The sequence below is a fragment of the Oncorhynchus nerka genome, linkage group LG14, assembly GCF_034236695.1.
Source record: "Oncorhynchus nerka isolate Pitt River linkage group LG14, Oner_Uvic_2.0, whole genome shotgun sequence".
NCBI classification, from domain to species: Eukaryota; Metazoa; Chordata; class Actinopteri; order Salmoniformes; family Salmonidae; genus Oncorhynchus; species Oncorhynchus nerka.
In genome coordinates this window covers 89,846,350-89,861,349 of record NC_088409.1, presented here as the reverse complement: position 1 = coordinate 89,861,349, position 15,000 = coordinate 89,846,350, and the positions used below count along the sequence as shown (strand labels likewise).

At 45.9% G+C, this 15,000-nt stretch overlaps 1 protein-coding gene across 1 annotated transcript in view; it reads right to left on the bottom strand.

Moving 5' to 3' along the window:
• The window catches only part of LOC115126401 (cGMP-dependent 3',5'-cyclic phosphodiesterase-like), a 233,582-nt gene that overhangs the window by 68,252 nt on the left and 150,330 nt on the right, over window positions 1-15,000 (bottom strand). The window contains exons 3-5 of the mRNA XM_065027226.1: window positions 9,963-10,052; window positions 8,336-8,424; window positions 2,448-2,557 (exon numbers count right to left, since the gene is read on the bottom strand). Of these exons, the coding sequence (XP_064883298.1) occupies window positions 2,448-2,557; window positions 8,336-8,424; window positions 9,963-10,052 (289 nt within the window). The remainder of the gene's footprint in view (window positions 1-2,447; window positions 2,558-8,335; window positions 8,425-9,962; window positions 10,053-15,000) is intronic.

Sequence of the window (15,000 nt, the reverse complement as noted above, 5' to 3'; positions counted from 1 at the left end):
CTGTGTGCTACCTATATCCCCCCACTAAAATCCTCCTGTGTGCTACCTATATCCCCCCCACTAAAATCCTCCTGTGTGCTACCTATATCCCCCACTAAAATCCTCCTGTGTGCTACCTATATCCCCCACTAAAATCCTCCTGTGTGCTACCTATATCCCCCCATACTTTAATGAAGACAGCTTCTCCATCCTGGAGGGGGAAATCAATCATTTCCAGGCCCAGGGACATGTACTAGTCTGTGGCGACCTAAATGCCAGAACCGGACAAGAACCTGACACCCTCAGCACACAGGGGGACAGACACCTGCCTGGAGGTGACAGCATTCCCTCCCACATATGCCCCCCTAGACACAACTATGACAACATAACCAACAAAAACGGGTCACAACTCATGCAGCTCTGTCGCACGCTGGGTATGTACATAATCAACGGTAGGCTTCGAGGGGACTCCTATGGTAGGTACACCTATAGCTCATCTCTTGGCAGTAGTACTGTAGACTACTTTATCACTGACCTCAACCCAGAGTCTCTCAGAGCGTTCACAGTCAGCCCACTGACACCCCTATCAGACCACAGCAAAATCACAGTCTACTTGAACAGAGCAATACTCAATCATGAGGCATCAAAGCCAAAGGAACTGAGTAATATTAAGAAATGCTATAGATGGAAGGAAAATAATGTAGAAATCTACCAAAAAACAATGAGGCAACAAATTCAATCCCTTTCAGACAACTTCCTGGACAAAAGGTTTCACTGTTATAGTGAAGAAGTTGAAACATGGCAGTGTATTTTATCTTTCAGCTTTGCTTTCAAATCAAAGAAATTCAAGCAGACAACATAAGAACAAAAATGATGAAGAATGTAAAAACCAACCATTGAACTACAGGTCAAAACACAAACCAACCCTCCAACCCAAAAAGGCCTGTGGTGTTGATGGTATCCTAAATTAAATGATCAAATATGCAGACCACAAATTCCAATTGGCTATACTTTTAAACTCTTTAACATCATCCTCAGCTCTGACATCTTCCCCAATATTTGGAACCAAGGACGGATCACCCCAATCCACAGAAGTGGAGACAAATTTGACCCCAATAACTACCGTGGGATATGTGTCAACAGTAACCTTGAGAAAATCCTCTGCATTATCATTAACAGCAGACTCGTACATTTCCTCAATGAAAACAATGTACTGAACAAATGTCAAATTGGCTTTTTTACCAAATTACCGTAAGACAGACCACGTATTCACCATGCACACCCTAATTGACAACCAAACAAACCAAAACAAAGGCAAAGTCGTCTCATGCTTTTGTTGACTTCAAAAAAGCCTTTGACTCAAAATGGTATGAGGGTCTGCTATACAGATTGATGGAAAGTGGTGTTGGGGGTAAAACATACGACATTATAAAATCCATGTACATAAACAACAAGTGTGAGGTTAAAATTGGCAAAAAAAACACACACATTTCTTTCCACAGGGCTGTGGTGTGAGACAGGGATACTTTCTTCAAAATATATATGAAAGAATTGGCGAGGGCACTAGAACAGTCTGCAGCACCCGGCCTCACCCTACTAGAATCATTTTTGTTTTTACTTGAATCAGTTATAGAACCCATTTCCCTTCATGGTTGTGAGGTCTGGAGTCCGCTCACCAACCAAGAATTCACACAATGGGACAAACACCAAATATCTTCTGTGTACAACGTAAAACACCAAATAATGCATGCAGAACAGAATTAGAATTAGATACCCATTCACAAACACAAACAGACCTCACAGAGCCCCAGGACAGCAACAAAATTAGACTCATGAGAAAACTATAAGACCATTAGTTGACACATTGGAAAGAATTAACAAAAAAACAGAGCAAACTAGAATGCTATCTGGCACTAAACAGAGAGTACACAGTGGCAGAATACCTGACCACTCTGACTGACCCAAAATTAAGGAAAGCTTTGACTATGTACAGACTCAGTGAGCATAGCCTTGCTATTAAGAAAGGCCGCCGTAGGCAGACATGGCTCTCTAGAGAAGACAGGCTATGTGCACACTGGAAACTAAGCTGCACTTCCTAACTTCCTGCCAAATATATGACCATATTAGAGACACATATTTCCCTCAGATTACACAGACACACAAATAATTTGAAAACAAGTCCAATTTTGATTAACTCCCATGTCTATTGGGTACAATACCACAGTGTGCCATCACAACAGCAAGATGTGTGACCTGTTGCCACAAGAAAAGGGGAACCAGTGATGAACAAACACCATTTTAAATACAACCCGTATTTATGTTTATTTATTTTCCCTTTTGTACTTTAACTATTTGCGCATTGTTACAACACTGTATATAGACATATGACATTTGTAATGTCTTTATTCTTTTAGAACTTTGGTGAGTGTAACACACACACACACACACACACACACACACAGACAAACCTCGTCTGTGGGGTGGGAGGGGTGCTGCGAGGCTGCTTCTTTGTTTCTCGTGCAGTTCCGACGGAGGTAGACCTGCACACACACACCTCTTCAACTGGCCCACCACCTCCCTGAGAAACACAGAGGGGGGACGTTAGAACACCACCTCCCTGAGAAACACAGAGGGGGGACGTTAGAACACCACCTCCCTGAGAAACACAGAGGGAGGACGTTAGAACACCACCTCCCTGAGAAACACAGATGTTAGAACACCACCTCCTGAGGGGATGTTAGAACACCACCTCCCTGAGAAACACAGAGGGGGGATGTTAGAACACCACCTCCCTGAGAAACACAGAGGGGGGATGTTAGAACACCACCTCCCTGAGAAACACAGAGGGGGGACGTTAGAACACCACCTCCCTGAGAAACACAGAGGGGGGACGTTAGAACACCACCTCCCTTAGAAACACAGAGGGGGGACGTTAGAACACCACCTCCCTGAGAAACACAGAGGGAGGACGTTAGAACACCACCTCCCTGAGAAACACAGAGGGGGGACGTTAGAACACCACCTCCCTGAGAAACACAGAGGGGGGACGTTAGAACACCACCTCACTGAGAAACACAGAGGGAGGACGTTAGAACACCACCTCCCTGAGAAACACAGAGGGAGGACGTTAGAACACCACCTCCCTGAGAAACACAGAGGGGGGATGTTAGAACACCACCTCCCTGAGAAACACAGAGGGGGGATGTTAGAACACCACCTCCCTGAGAAACACAGAGGGAGGACGTTAGAACACCACCTCACTGAGAAACACAGAGGGGGGACGTTAGAACACCACCTCCCTGAGAAACACAGAGGGGGGACGTTAGAACACCACCTCCCTGAGAAACACAGAGGGGGGATGTTAGAAAACCACCTCCCTGAGAAACACAGAGGGGGGACGTTAGAACACCACCTCACTGAGAAACACAGAGGGGGGACGTTAGAACACCTCCTCCCTGAGAAACACAGAGGGGGGATGTAAGAACACCACCTCCCTGAGAAACACAGAGGGGGGACGTTAGAACACCACCTCCCTGAGAAACACAGAGGGGGGACGTTAGAACACCACCTCCCTGAGAAACACAGAGGGGGGACGTTAAGAACACCACCTCCCTGAGAAACACAGAGGGGGGATGTTAGAACACCACCTCCCTGAAAAACACAGAGGGGGACGTTAGAACACCACCTCCCTGAGAAACACAGAGGGGGACGTTAGAACACCACCTCCCAGAGAAACACAGAGGGGGATGTTAGAACACCACCTCCCTGAGAAACACAGAGGGGGGATGTTAGAACACCACCTCCCTGAGAAACACAGAGGGGGGATGTTAGAACACCACCTCCCTGAGAAACACAGAGGGGGGATGTTAGAACACCACCTCCCTGAGAAACACAGAGGGGGGATGTTAGATCACCACCTCACTGAGAAACACAGAGGGGGGATGTTAGAACACCACCTCCCTGAGAAACACAGAGGGGGATGTTAGAACACCACCTGAGAAACACAGAGGGGGTTGTTAGAACACCACCTCCCTGAGAAACACAGAGGGGGAGAAACACAGAGGGGGATGTTAGAACACCACCTCCCTGAGAAACACTGTTAGAACACCACCTCACTGAGAAACACAGAGGGGGGATGTTAGAACACCACCTCCCTGAGAAACACAGAGGGGGGTTGTTAGAACACCACCTCCCTGAGAAACACAGAGGGGGGTTGTTAGAACACCACCTCCCTGAGAAACACAGAGGGGGGTTGTTAGAACACCACCTCCCTGAGAAACACAGAGGGGGGTTGTTAGAACACCACCTCCCTGAGAAACACAGAGGGGGGATGTTAGAACACCACCTCCCTGAGAAACACAGAGGGGGGATGTTAGAGCACCACCTCCCTGAGAAACACAGAGGGGGGTTGTTAGAACACCACCCATACACAGGGGGGCTGATTCTCTATAGACAATACAATACAAGGACAGATTTATAAAAAATCCATTACTTATTGTCTACTGAAATAAATCAAATGAATGTAATTCCCAGAGCCAGGTGTGTGTACAGATGCGATAGTGACGGGTTTTCCCATGGGTGAGTGTGTTGCTGTCGGTCACTATTGTCTCGTATGATAATACAGAGGGCACCTTTGTCATGCTAATCTATGAGAAAAGACATCTGTTCCAATATAAACTAAAGCTGCACACGCACACACATACACGCACGCACGCACACACACACACACACACGCACACACGCACGCACGCACACACACACACGCACGCACACACACGCGCACACACACGCACACACACACACACGCACGCGCACACACACACATGCACAGGGCAGTCAGTATTGCTTGCGATGGCAGATGGGCCCAGCAGAGGACAGAGAGGATCGATAGTCTCCCTACAGCACAATTAGATGAAATACCCACTACACAAACAGAGGAAAGCCTTCTACATCAACAGTGTTCCTCACGTTTGACTCTCGAGAGGAACAGGTTGAGCAGGCTTAGTTCCAGCTTAGTTCCAGCTTAGTTCCAGTTTAGTTCCAGCTAATCAACTCTAATCAGGTGTTAGGATTGGGCAGGAAAATTCTGCAAAAATTGAAGCTCTCGCGCACACACACACACACACACACACACACACACACACACACACACACACACACACACACACACACACACACACACACACACACACACACACACACACACACACACACACACACACACACACACACACACACTGCTAACAGATTGTGTCAGCGGGTGCTTGCAGGTGTGTACAGCATGTAAATATTTGTGTTTGTGTGTGCTTGTGTGTGTGTGTGTGTGTATGTTTGTGTGTGTGTGTGTGTGTGTGTGTGTGTGTGCGCTTGTGTGTGTGCGTATGTGCGCGTGTGTCAGGCTCGAGGGCTCTAGTTCAACACAGAAACTCTCATGAATAATGCAATGTTGGTTTTACCAAAGCCAGGTTAGGACAAGGCTATTCAGTCTGTATGTGTGTGTGTGTGTTTCTAAAAAGCTAGGGTAGGAGGACGCTGTTGAGCCTGTAGAGATCACTTACAGAGGAGAGGATCAGAGTCTTACTGAAAGAGACCGAGACCGAGAAAAAAAGAGAGAGAGAGATAGAGAAAAACAGACCGACAGAGAGACACGGAGAGAGACCAAGAGAGAGAGAGATATGTTGAGAGAGAGAGAGAGAGATATGTTGAGAGAGAGAGAGATATGTTGAGAGAGAGAGAGAGAGATATGTTGAGAGTGTTGGTGTTGGGGGAAAAACATACAACATTATAAACTCCATGTACACAAACAACAAGTGGTTCAAATTGGCAAAAACTTTCTTTCCACAGGGCTGGGGGGTGAGACAGGGATGCAGCTTAAGCCCCACCCTCTTCAACATATATATCAACGAATTGACACGGGCACAAGAACAGTCTGCAGCACCCGGCCTCCCCCTACTAGAATCTGAAGTCAAATGTCTATTGTTTGCTGATGATCTGGTGTTTCTGTCCCCAACCAAGGAGGGCCTACAGGAGCACCTAGATCTTCTGCACAGATTCTGTCTGACCTGGGCCCTGACAGACCTGGGCCCTGACAGTAAATCTCAGTAAGACCAAAAGAATGGTGTTCCAAAATGAATCAGTTGCCACGACCACAAATACAAATTCCATCTAGACACCGTTGCCCTAGAGCACACAAAAAACTATACATACCTCGGCCTAAACATCAGCGCCACAGGTAACTTCAACAAAGCTTTGAACGATCTGAGAGACAAGTCAAGAAGGGCCTTCTATGCCATCAAAAGGAGCATAAAATTTGACATAAAAATTAGGATCTGGAAAAAATACTTGAATCAGTTATAGAACCCATTGCCCTTTATGGTTGTGAGGTCTGGGGTCCGCTCACCAAACAAGAATTCAAAAAATGGGACAAACACCATATTGAGATGCATAATTCTGCAAAGATATCCTCTGGGAGAATGTAAAACACCAAATAATGCACGCAGAGCAAAATTAGGTCGATACCCGCTAATGATCAAAATCCAGAAAAGAGACATTCAATTATACAACCACGTAAAAGGAAGTGATTCCCAAATCTTCCATAACAAAGCCATCACCTACAGAGAGATGAACCTGGAGAAAGAGTCCCCTAAACGAGCTGGTCCTGGGGCTCAGTTCACAAACACAAACACACCCCACAGAGCCCAAGGACAGCAGCACAATTAGACTCAATAAAATCATGAGAAAACAAAAAGATTTTTACTTGACACATTGGAAAGAATTAACAAAAAAATTGAGCAAACTAGAATGCTATTTGGCCCTAAACAGAGAGTACACAGTGTCAGAATACCTGACCACTGTGACTGATCCAAAATGAAGGAAATCTTTGACTATGTACTGACTCAGTGAGCATAGCCTTGCTATTGAGAAAGGCCGCCGTAGGCAGACATGGCTCTCAAGAGAAGACAGGCTATGTGCTCACTGCCCACAAAATGAGGTGGAAACTGAGCTGCACTTCCTAACCTCCTGCCCAATGTATGACCATATTAGAGAGACATATTTCCCTCAGATTACACAGATCCACAAAGAATTCGAAAACAGATCAAATTTCTATTAACTCCTATATCTATTGGGTGAAATACCACAGTGTGCATCACAGCAGCAAGATTTGTGACCTGTTGCCATGAGAAAAGGACAACCAGTGAAGAACAAACACCATTATAAATACAACCCATATTTATGTTTATTTATTTTGCCTTGTGTACTTTAACTGTTTTCACATCATTACAACACCGTATATTTACATAATATGACTGTTCATTTTTATTGTTTATTTCACTTTTGGTTATTACCTACTTCATTTGCTTTGGCAATGCTAACATATGTTTCTCATGCCAATTAAGCCCCTTAAATTTAGTTGAGAGACAGAGAGAGAGATAAAGAGAGAGAGAGAATTGAATTGAATTGAGAGGGAGAGAGAGAGACACAGAGAGAGAAACAGAGTGAGAGACAGAGAGAGAGAGAGAGAGCGAGAGAGAGAGAGAGAGAGCGACACACACAGAGAGAGAGCGAGCGAGAGAGAGAGAGAGCAACACAGAGAGATAGAGAGCGAGAGAGAGAGAGGGAGAGCGAGAGAGAGAGAGAGAGAGAGCGACACACACAGAGGGAGAGAGAGAGCGATAATGCAGATAATATTCTGTCTAATCTGACATTTACCACAAAGATTTCTGCTACACATGGAGTCACACACAGAGGGTTTCAGACAACATGGACTCACACACAGAGGGAGATAATGGACTCACACACAGATAATATTCAGAGGGTCTAATGGACTCACACACAGACATTTACCACAAAGATTTCTGCTACACATGGAGTCACACACAGAGGGTTTCAGACAACATGGACTCACACACAGAGGGTTTCATACCATATGGACTCACACACAGAGGGTTTCAGATACCACATGGACTCACACACAGAGGGTTTCATACCACATGGACTCACACACAGAGGGTTTCAGACAACATGGACTCACACACAGAGGGTTTCATACCACATGGACTCACACACAGAGGGTTTCATACCACATGGACTCACACACAGAGGGTTTCATACCACATGGACTCACACACAGAGGGTTTCATACCACATGGACTCACACACAGAGGGTTTCAGACAACATGGACTCACAGACAGAGGGTTTAAGTCAACATGGACTCACACACAGAGGGTTTCATACCACATGGACTCACACACAGAGGGTTTCATACCACATGGACTCACACACAGAGGGTTTCATACCACATGGAGTCACACACAGAGGGTTTAAGTCAACATGGACTCACACACAGTTTCATACCTGATCTTCCCCTCCTTTGGCAGCTCATGGCTTGGGCCATCACACTGCAGCTTGGAGTCTCCCTCCAGCACGTACACACACACACACTCCTGTAAGATAACACACACATCAGGAGTAGAGCTAGCGTGGGGGAGGTCATGGGTGCGATCCCCCCAATGTTCATGCAGATTAAATTGTGTGCAATGCAGTCAGAAAGTATTCAAACCACTTAACTTTTTCCACATTTTGTTACATTACAGCCTTATTGAAATGGATTAAAGTAAATGTCTTCCTCATCAATCTACACACAATCTACACACAATCTACACACAATACCCCATAATGACAAAGTGAAAACAGTTTTTTATTTTATTTTAGCAAATGAATCAATGTTTCAATTGATCATCCTTGAGATGTTTCTACAACTTGATCGAAGTCCACCTGTGGTAAATTCAATTGATTGGACATGATTTGGAAAGGCACACACCTGCCTATATAAGGTCCCACAGTTGGCAGTGACATGTCAGAGCAAAAACCAAGACATGAAGTTCGAAGGAATTTATCATAGAGCTTCAAGACAGGATTGTGTTGAGGTACAATTCTGGGGAAGGGTACCAAAACCTTTCTGCAGCATTGAAGGTCCTCAAGAACACAGTGGCCTCCATCATTCTTAAATGGAAGAAGTTTTGTACCACCAAGACTCTTCCTAGAGCTGGCCGCCCTGCCAAATTGAGGAATCGTGGGAGAAGGGCCTTGGTCAGGGAGGTGACTCTGACAGAGCTCTAGAGCTCCTCTGTGGAGATGGGAGAACCTTCCAGAAGGACAGCCATCTCTGCAGCACTCCACCAATCAGGCCTTTATGGTGGAAAGGCCAGACGGAAGTCACTCCTCAGTAAAAAGCACATGCCAGCCTGCTTGGAGTTTGCCAAAAGGCACCTAAAGGACTCAGAGCACGAGACCTTAGTCTGATGAAACCAAGATAGAACTCTTTGGCCTGAATGCCAAGCGTCACGTCTGGAGGCAACCTGGCATGGTGGTGGCAGCATGATGCTGTGGGGATGTTTTTCAGCGGCAGGGACTGGGAGACTAGTCAGGATCGAGACTCGAGGCTGTAATCGCTGCCAAAGGTGCTTCAACAAAGTACTGAGTAAAGGGTCTGAATACTTATGTAAACGTGATATTTCAACAACAAAAAATATTTTTACAAATTAGCAAAAAAATGTCTAAAAACCTACAATTCTTTCCATTTTAGAATAAGGCTGTAACATAACAAAATGTGGAAGAAGGGAAGGGGTCTGAATACTTTCAGAATGCACTGTATATTACCAAAAACCAAAGAAAAAACATTTAATACTATAAAACATGGCACAATGTGTTAATAATATAATAAAGGCTAACTATTAACATCCATAGAGATGATGACTCATGTGTATTATTGACAGGCCATATCAGCTGTTCATTTTGTTACATTTTTGGTCAGAAGGGCCCCTGGAGAAAGACCCGCCTCCTCTGACCCTAGCTCCGCCCCTGGCACTCATACTTAACATACACACCTATATATAAATGACAACACCCTGATGCAGTTTTAAGGAATGGCGGCTTGACCCCTCCCAAAACTACACTACCCAGCAGGCCTGTGTGTACGTACCACGCTGGGCAGTAGCCCCTGTACAGTCTCTCTGAGAGCATCTCGGAGTGAGCGCACGTCAACAACTGCTGCCAGCCGTAGTAAAGCATCCTGGGAGGAAACAGAAACAGCTTTATGACAAGACACCATATAGCTAATAAGAGGGAACAAAGACAAAACACACTTTATAAGAGGGAACAAAGACAAAACACACTTTATAAGAGGGAACAAAGACAAAACACACTTTATAAGAGGGAACAAAGACAAAACACACTTTATAAGAGGGAACAAAGACAAAACACACTTTAAAGAGGGAATACACACTTTATAAGAGGGAACAAAGACAAAACACACTTTATAAGAGAGGAGAGAGGGGCTGGGGTTTTAGGGAGAGGGGCTGGGGTTTTAGGGATAGGGACTAGAGTTTTGGGAGAGGGGCTGGGGTTTTTGGGATAGGGACTGGGGTTTTAGGGAGAGGGCTGGGGTTTTACGGAGAGGGGCTGGGGTTTTATTGAGAGGGGCTGGGATTTTAGGGAGAGGGGCTGGGTTTTAGGGAGAAGGGCTGGGGTTTTACGGAGAGGGGCTGGGTTTTAGGGATAGGGACTAGAGTTTTAGGGAGAGGGGCTGGGTTTTAGGGAGAAGGGCTGGGGTTTTATGGAGAGGGGCTGGGGTTTTAGGGATAGGGACTAGAGTTTTAGGGAGAGGGGCTGGGTTTTAGGGAGAGGGGCTGGGGCTTTACGGAGAGGGGCTGGGGTTTTAGGGAGAGGGACTAGAGTTTTAGGGAGAGGGGCTGGGGTTTTAGGGAGAGGGGCTGGGGTTTTAGGGAGAGGTGCTGGGGTTTTAGGGAGAAGAGCTGAGGTTTTAGGGAGAAGGGCTGGGGTGAAGAGATAAATTATTGTACTGGTGCGGTATGGAGGTGAATAGATACATTTAGTTCTACAGTCCTGGGGGTCATGCTCTACAGCCTGACAGTAGAGATACATTTAGTTCTAGGAATAGATAGGGTCCTTGGTTCACTCCAGACCTGTCTGCCCTTGACCGGCACAAAAACATCCCGTGGCGTTCTGCATTAGCATCGAATAGCCCCCGTGATATGCAACTTTTCAGGGAAGTTAGGAACAAATATACACAGGCAGTTAGAAAAGCTAAGGCAAGCTTTTTCAAACAGAAATTTGCATCCTGTAGTACTAACTCAAAAAAGTTCTGGGACACTGTAAAGTCCATGGAGAATAAGAGCACCTCATCCCAGCTGTCCACTGCTCTGAGGCTAGGAAACACTGTCACCACCGATAAATCCACTATAATTGAGAATTTCAATAAGCATTTCTCTACGGCTGGCCATGCTTTCTACTTGGCTACCCCTACCCCGGTCAACTGCCCGGCACCCTCCACAGCAACCCGCCAAAGCCCCCAACATTTCTCCTTTACCCAAATCCAGATAGCTGATGTTCTGAAAGAGCTACAAAATCTAGACCCCTACAAATCAGCTGGGCTAGACAATTTGGACATTCTCTTTCAAAAAATATCTGCCGAAATTGTTGCAACCCCTATTACTAGCCTGTTCAACCTCTCTTTCGTATCGTCTGAGATTCCCAAAGATTGGAAAGCTGCCGCGGTCATCTCCCTTCAAAGGGAATGACACTCTAGACCCAAACTGCTATCTATCCTACCCTGTGTTTCTAAGGTCTTCGAAAGCCAAGTTAACAAACAGATTACTGACCATTTCGAATCCCACCATACCTTCTCCGCTATGCAATCTGGTTTCAGAGCTGGTCATGGGTGCACCTCAGCCACGCTCAAGGTTCTAAATGACATCATAACCGCCATCGATAAGAGACATTACTGTGCAGCCGTATTCATCGACCTGGCCAAGGCTTTCAACTCTGTCAATCACAACATTCTTATTGGCAGATTCGACAGCCTTGGTTTCTCAAATGATTGCCTCGCCTGGTTTACCAACTACTTCTCTGATAGAGTTCAGTGTGTCAAATCGGAGGGACTGTTGTCCGGTCCTCTGACAGTCTCTATGGGTGTGCCACAGGGTTCAATTCTCGGGCCGACTCTCTTTTCTGTATACATCAATGATGTTGCTCTTGCTGCTGGTGATTCTCTGATCCACCTCTACGCAGACGATACAGAATGGTGTACTTCTGGTTCCTCCTTGGACACTGTGTAAACTAACCTCCAGACGAGCTTCAATCCCATACAACTCTCCTTCCGTGGCCTCCAACTGCTCTTAAACGCAAATAAAACTAAATGCATGCTATTCAACCGATCACTGTCTGCACCTGCCCGCCCGTCCAGCATCACTACTCTGGATGGCTCTGACTTAGAATACGTGGACAACTACAAATACCTGGGTGTCTGGTTAGACTGTAAACTCTCCTTCCAGAATTACATTAAGCATCTCCAATCCAAAATTAAATCTAGAATCGTCTTTCTATATCGCAACAAAGCATCCTTCACTCATGCTGCCAAACATACCCTCGTAAAACTGACCATCCGACCGATCCTCGACTTCGGTGATGTCATCTATAAAATAGCCTCCAACACTCTACTCAACAAACTGGATGCAGTCTATCACAGTGCCATCCGTTCTGTCACCAAAGCCCCATACACTACCCACCATTGCGACCTGTATGCTCTCATTGGTTGGCCCTCGCTTCATACTCGTCGCCAAATCCACTGGCTACAGGTTATCTACAAGTCTCTGCTAGGTAAAGCCCCGCCTTATCTCAGCTTACTGGTCACCATAGCAGCACCCACTCGTAGCACGCACTCCAGCAGATATATCTCACTGGTCACCCCCAAAGCCAATTCCTCCTTTGGTCGTCTTTCCTTCCAGTTCTCTGCTGCCCATGACTGGAACGAATTGCAAAAATCTCTGAAGCTGGAGACTCATATCTCCCTCACTAGCTTTAAGCACCAGCTGTCAGAGCAGCTTTACGCTTTATCTTGACCAGGTCGCAGTTGCAAATGAGAATTTGTTCTCAACTAGCCTACCTGGTTAAATAAAGGTTCAATAAAATGAATAAAAAATACATTTAGTTCTACAGTCCTGGGGGTCATGCTTTACAGCCTGATGAGACAGTAGAGATACATTTAGTTCTACAGTCCTGGGGGTCATGCTCTACAGCCTGATGAGACAGTAGAGATACATTTAGTTCTACAGTCCTGCGGGTCATGCTTTACAGCCTGATGAGACCGTAGAGATACATTTAGTTCTACAGTCCTGGGGGTCATGCTTTACAGCCTGATGAGACCGTAGAGATACATTTAGTTCTACAGTCCTGCGGGTCATGCTCTACAGCCTGATGAGACAGTAGAGATACATTTAGTTCTACAGTCCTGCGGGCCATGCTTTACAGCCTGATGAGACAGTAGAGATACATTTAGTTCTACAGTCATGGGGGTCATGCTCTACAGCCTGATGAGACAGTAGAGATACATTTAGTTCTACAGTCCTGGGGGTCATGCTTTACAGCCTGATGAGACCGTAGAGATACATTTAGTTCTACAGTCCTGGGGGTCATGCTTTACAGCCTGATGAGACAGTAGAGATACTTATTATTCTGTCAAAATAGAGAGAACAGGGGAGGAAAGGAGAGGAAGAAAGACAAATACCAATAAAGAGAAAGAGAGAGAATGAGAGAGAGTGGGGAGGAGAAAGAGAAATAATGAGAGAGAGTGGGGTGGAGATAGAGAGAGAATGGGAGAGAGTGGGGAGGAGAAAGAGAGATAATGAGAGAGAGTGGGGGAGAGAGAATGAGAGAGAGTGGGGAGGAGAAAGAGAGAGAATGAGGAGGTGGAGAAAGAGAGAGAATGAGAGAGAGTGGGGCGGAGAGTGGGGAAGAGAGAGAATGAGAGAGAGTGGGGAGAAAGAGAGAGAATGAGAGAGAGTGGGGAGGAGAAAGAGAGAGAATGAGAGAGAGTGGGGAGGAGAAAGAGAGAGAATGAGAGATAGTGTGGAGGAGAAAGAGAGAGAATGAGAGTGGGGTGGAGAAAGAGAGAGAATGAGAGAGAGTGGGGAGGAGAAAGAGAGAGAATGAGGAGTGGGGTGGAGAAAGAGAGAGAATGAGAGAGAGTGGGGAGGAGAAAGAGAGAGAATGAGAGAGAGTGGGGAGGAGAAAGAGAGAGAAAGAGAGAGAATGAGAGTGGGGTGGAGAAAGCGAGAGAATGAGAGAGAGTGGGGAGGAGAAAGAGAGAGAATGGGAGTGGGGTGGAGAAAGAGAGAGAATGAGAGAGAGTGGGGAGGAGAAAGCGAGAGAATGAGAGAGAGTGGGGAGGAGAAAGAGAGAGAGTGGGGAGGAGAAAGGGATGTTGTGTTTAATTGATCTGATCACTGGCGCCCTTCAAATGTCAGGGCACTCAGCATGATTACTATAGCTCAGTAAGAGGGCAACAGGGTCTGCAGAGAGAGAGAGAGAGATAAGGAAGGGGAGAGAGAGATAAGGAAGGGGATATAAGGAGATACGAGCGATAAGGAAGAGGAGAGGTGAACGGCAGGGATAGGAAGAAGGGGGGAGGGATTAGAGAGGGGAGGTAGAGGAGAGAGGGAAAGAAGAGTCCACTCATCCAGCTGGCCCTGAGGCTCAAAACACCTGTTCCAATCACTACTCTGACCTAATGATAACAACACACTGATTCCACTATCTGAAATTCACTCTTCAGCTTCCCCATTCAGTCACAATAGGAGAACCCTTTTTGGTTTCATCCTCAGAGTCTACAGTAGATCAAATCACATCACATTACATGCCTACTAAACAACAGACTAATTATGAAATGCACGTGTGTGTGTGTGTGTGTGTGTGTGTGTGTGTGTGTGTGTGTGTGTGTGTGTGTGTGTGTGTGTGTGTGTGTGTGTGTGTGTGTGTGTGTGTGTGTGTGTGTGTGTGTGTGTGTGTGTTGGGGGGAAAGGTAGGAAGCTGAATATTTCCATAAATTATAGTATTTTTAAGCTGGATTTTATTTGTTCCACAATGCACCAGAAGTCAGATATCAAATACTGCCATTTTAGTTAGATTATCCAAAGCTCTGAGAATTTAACTCTGAGAGTGAA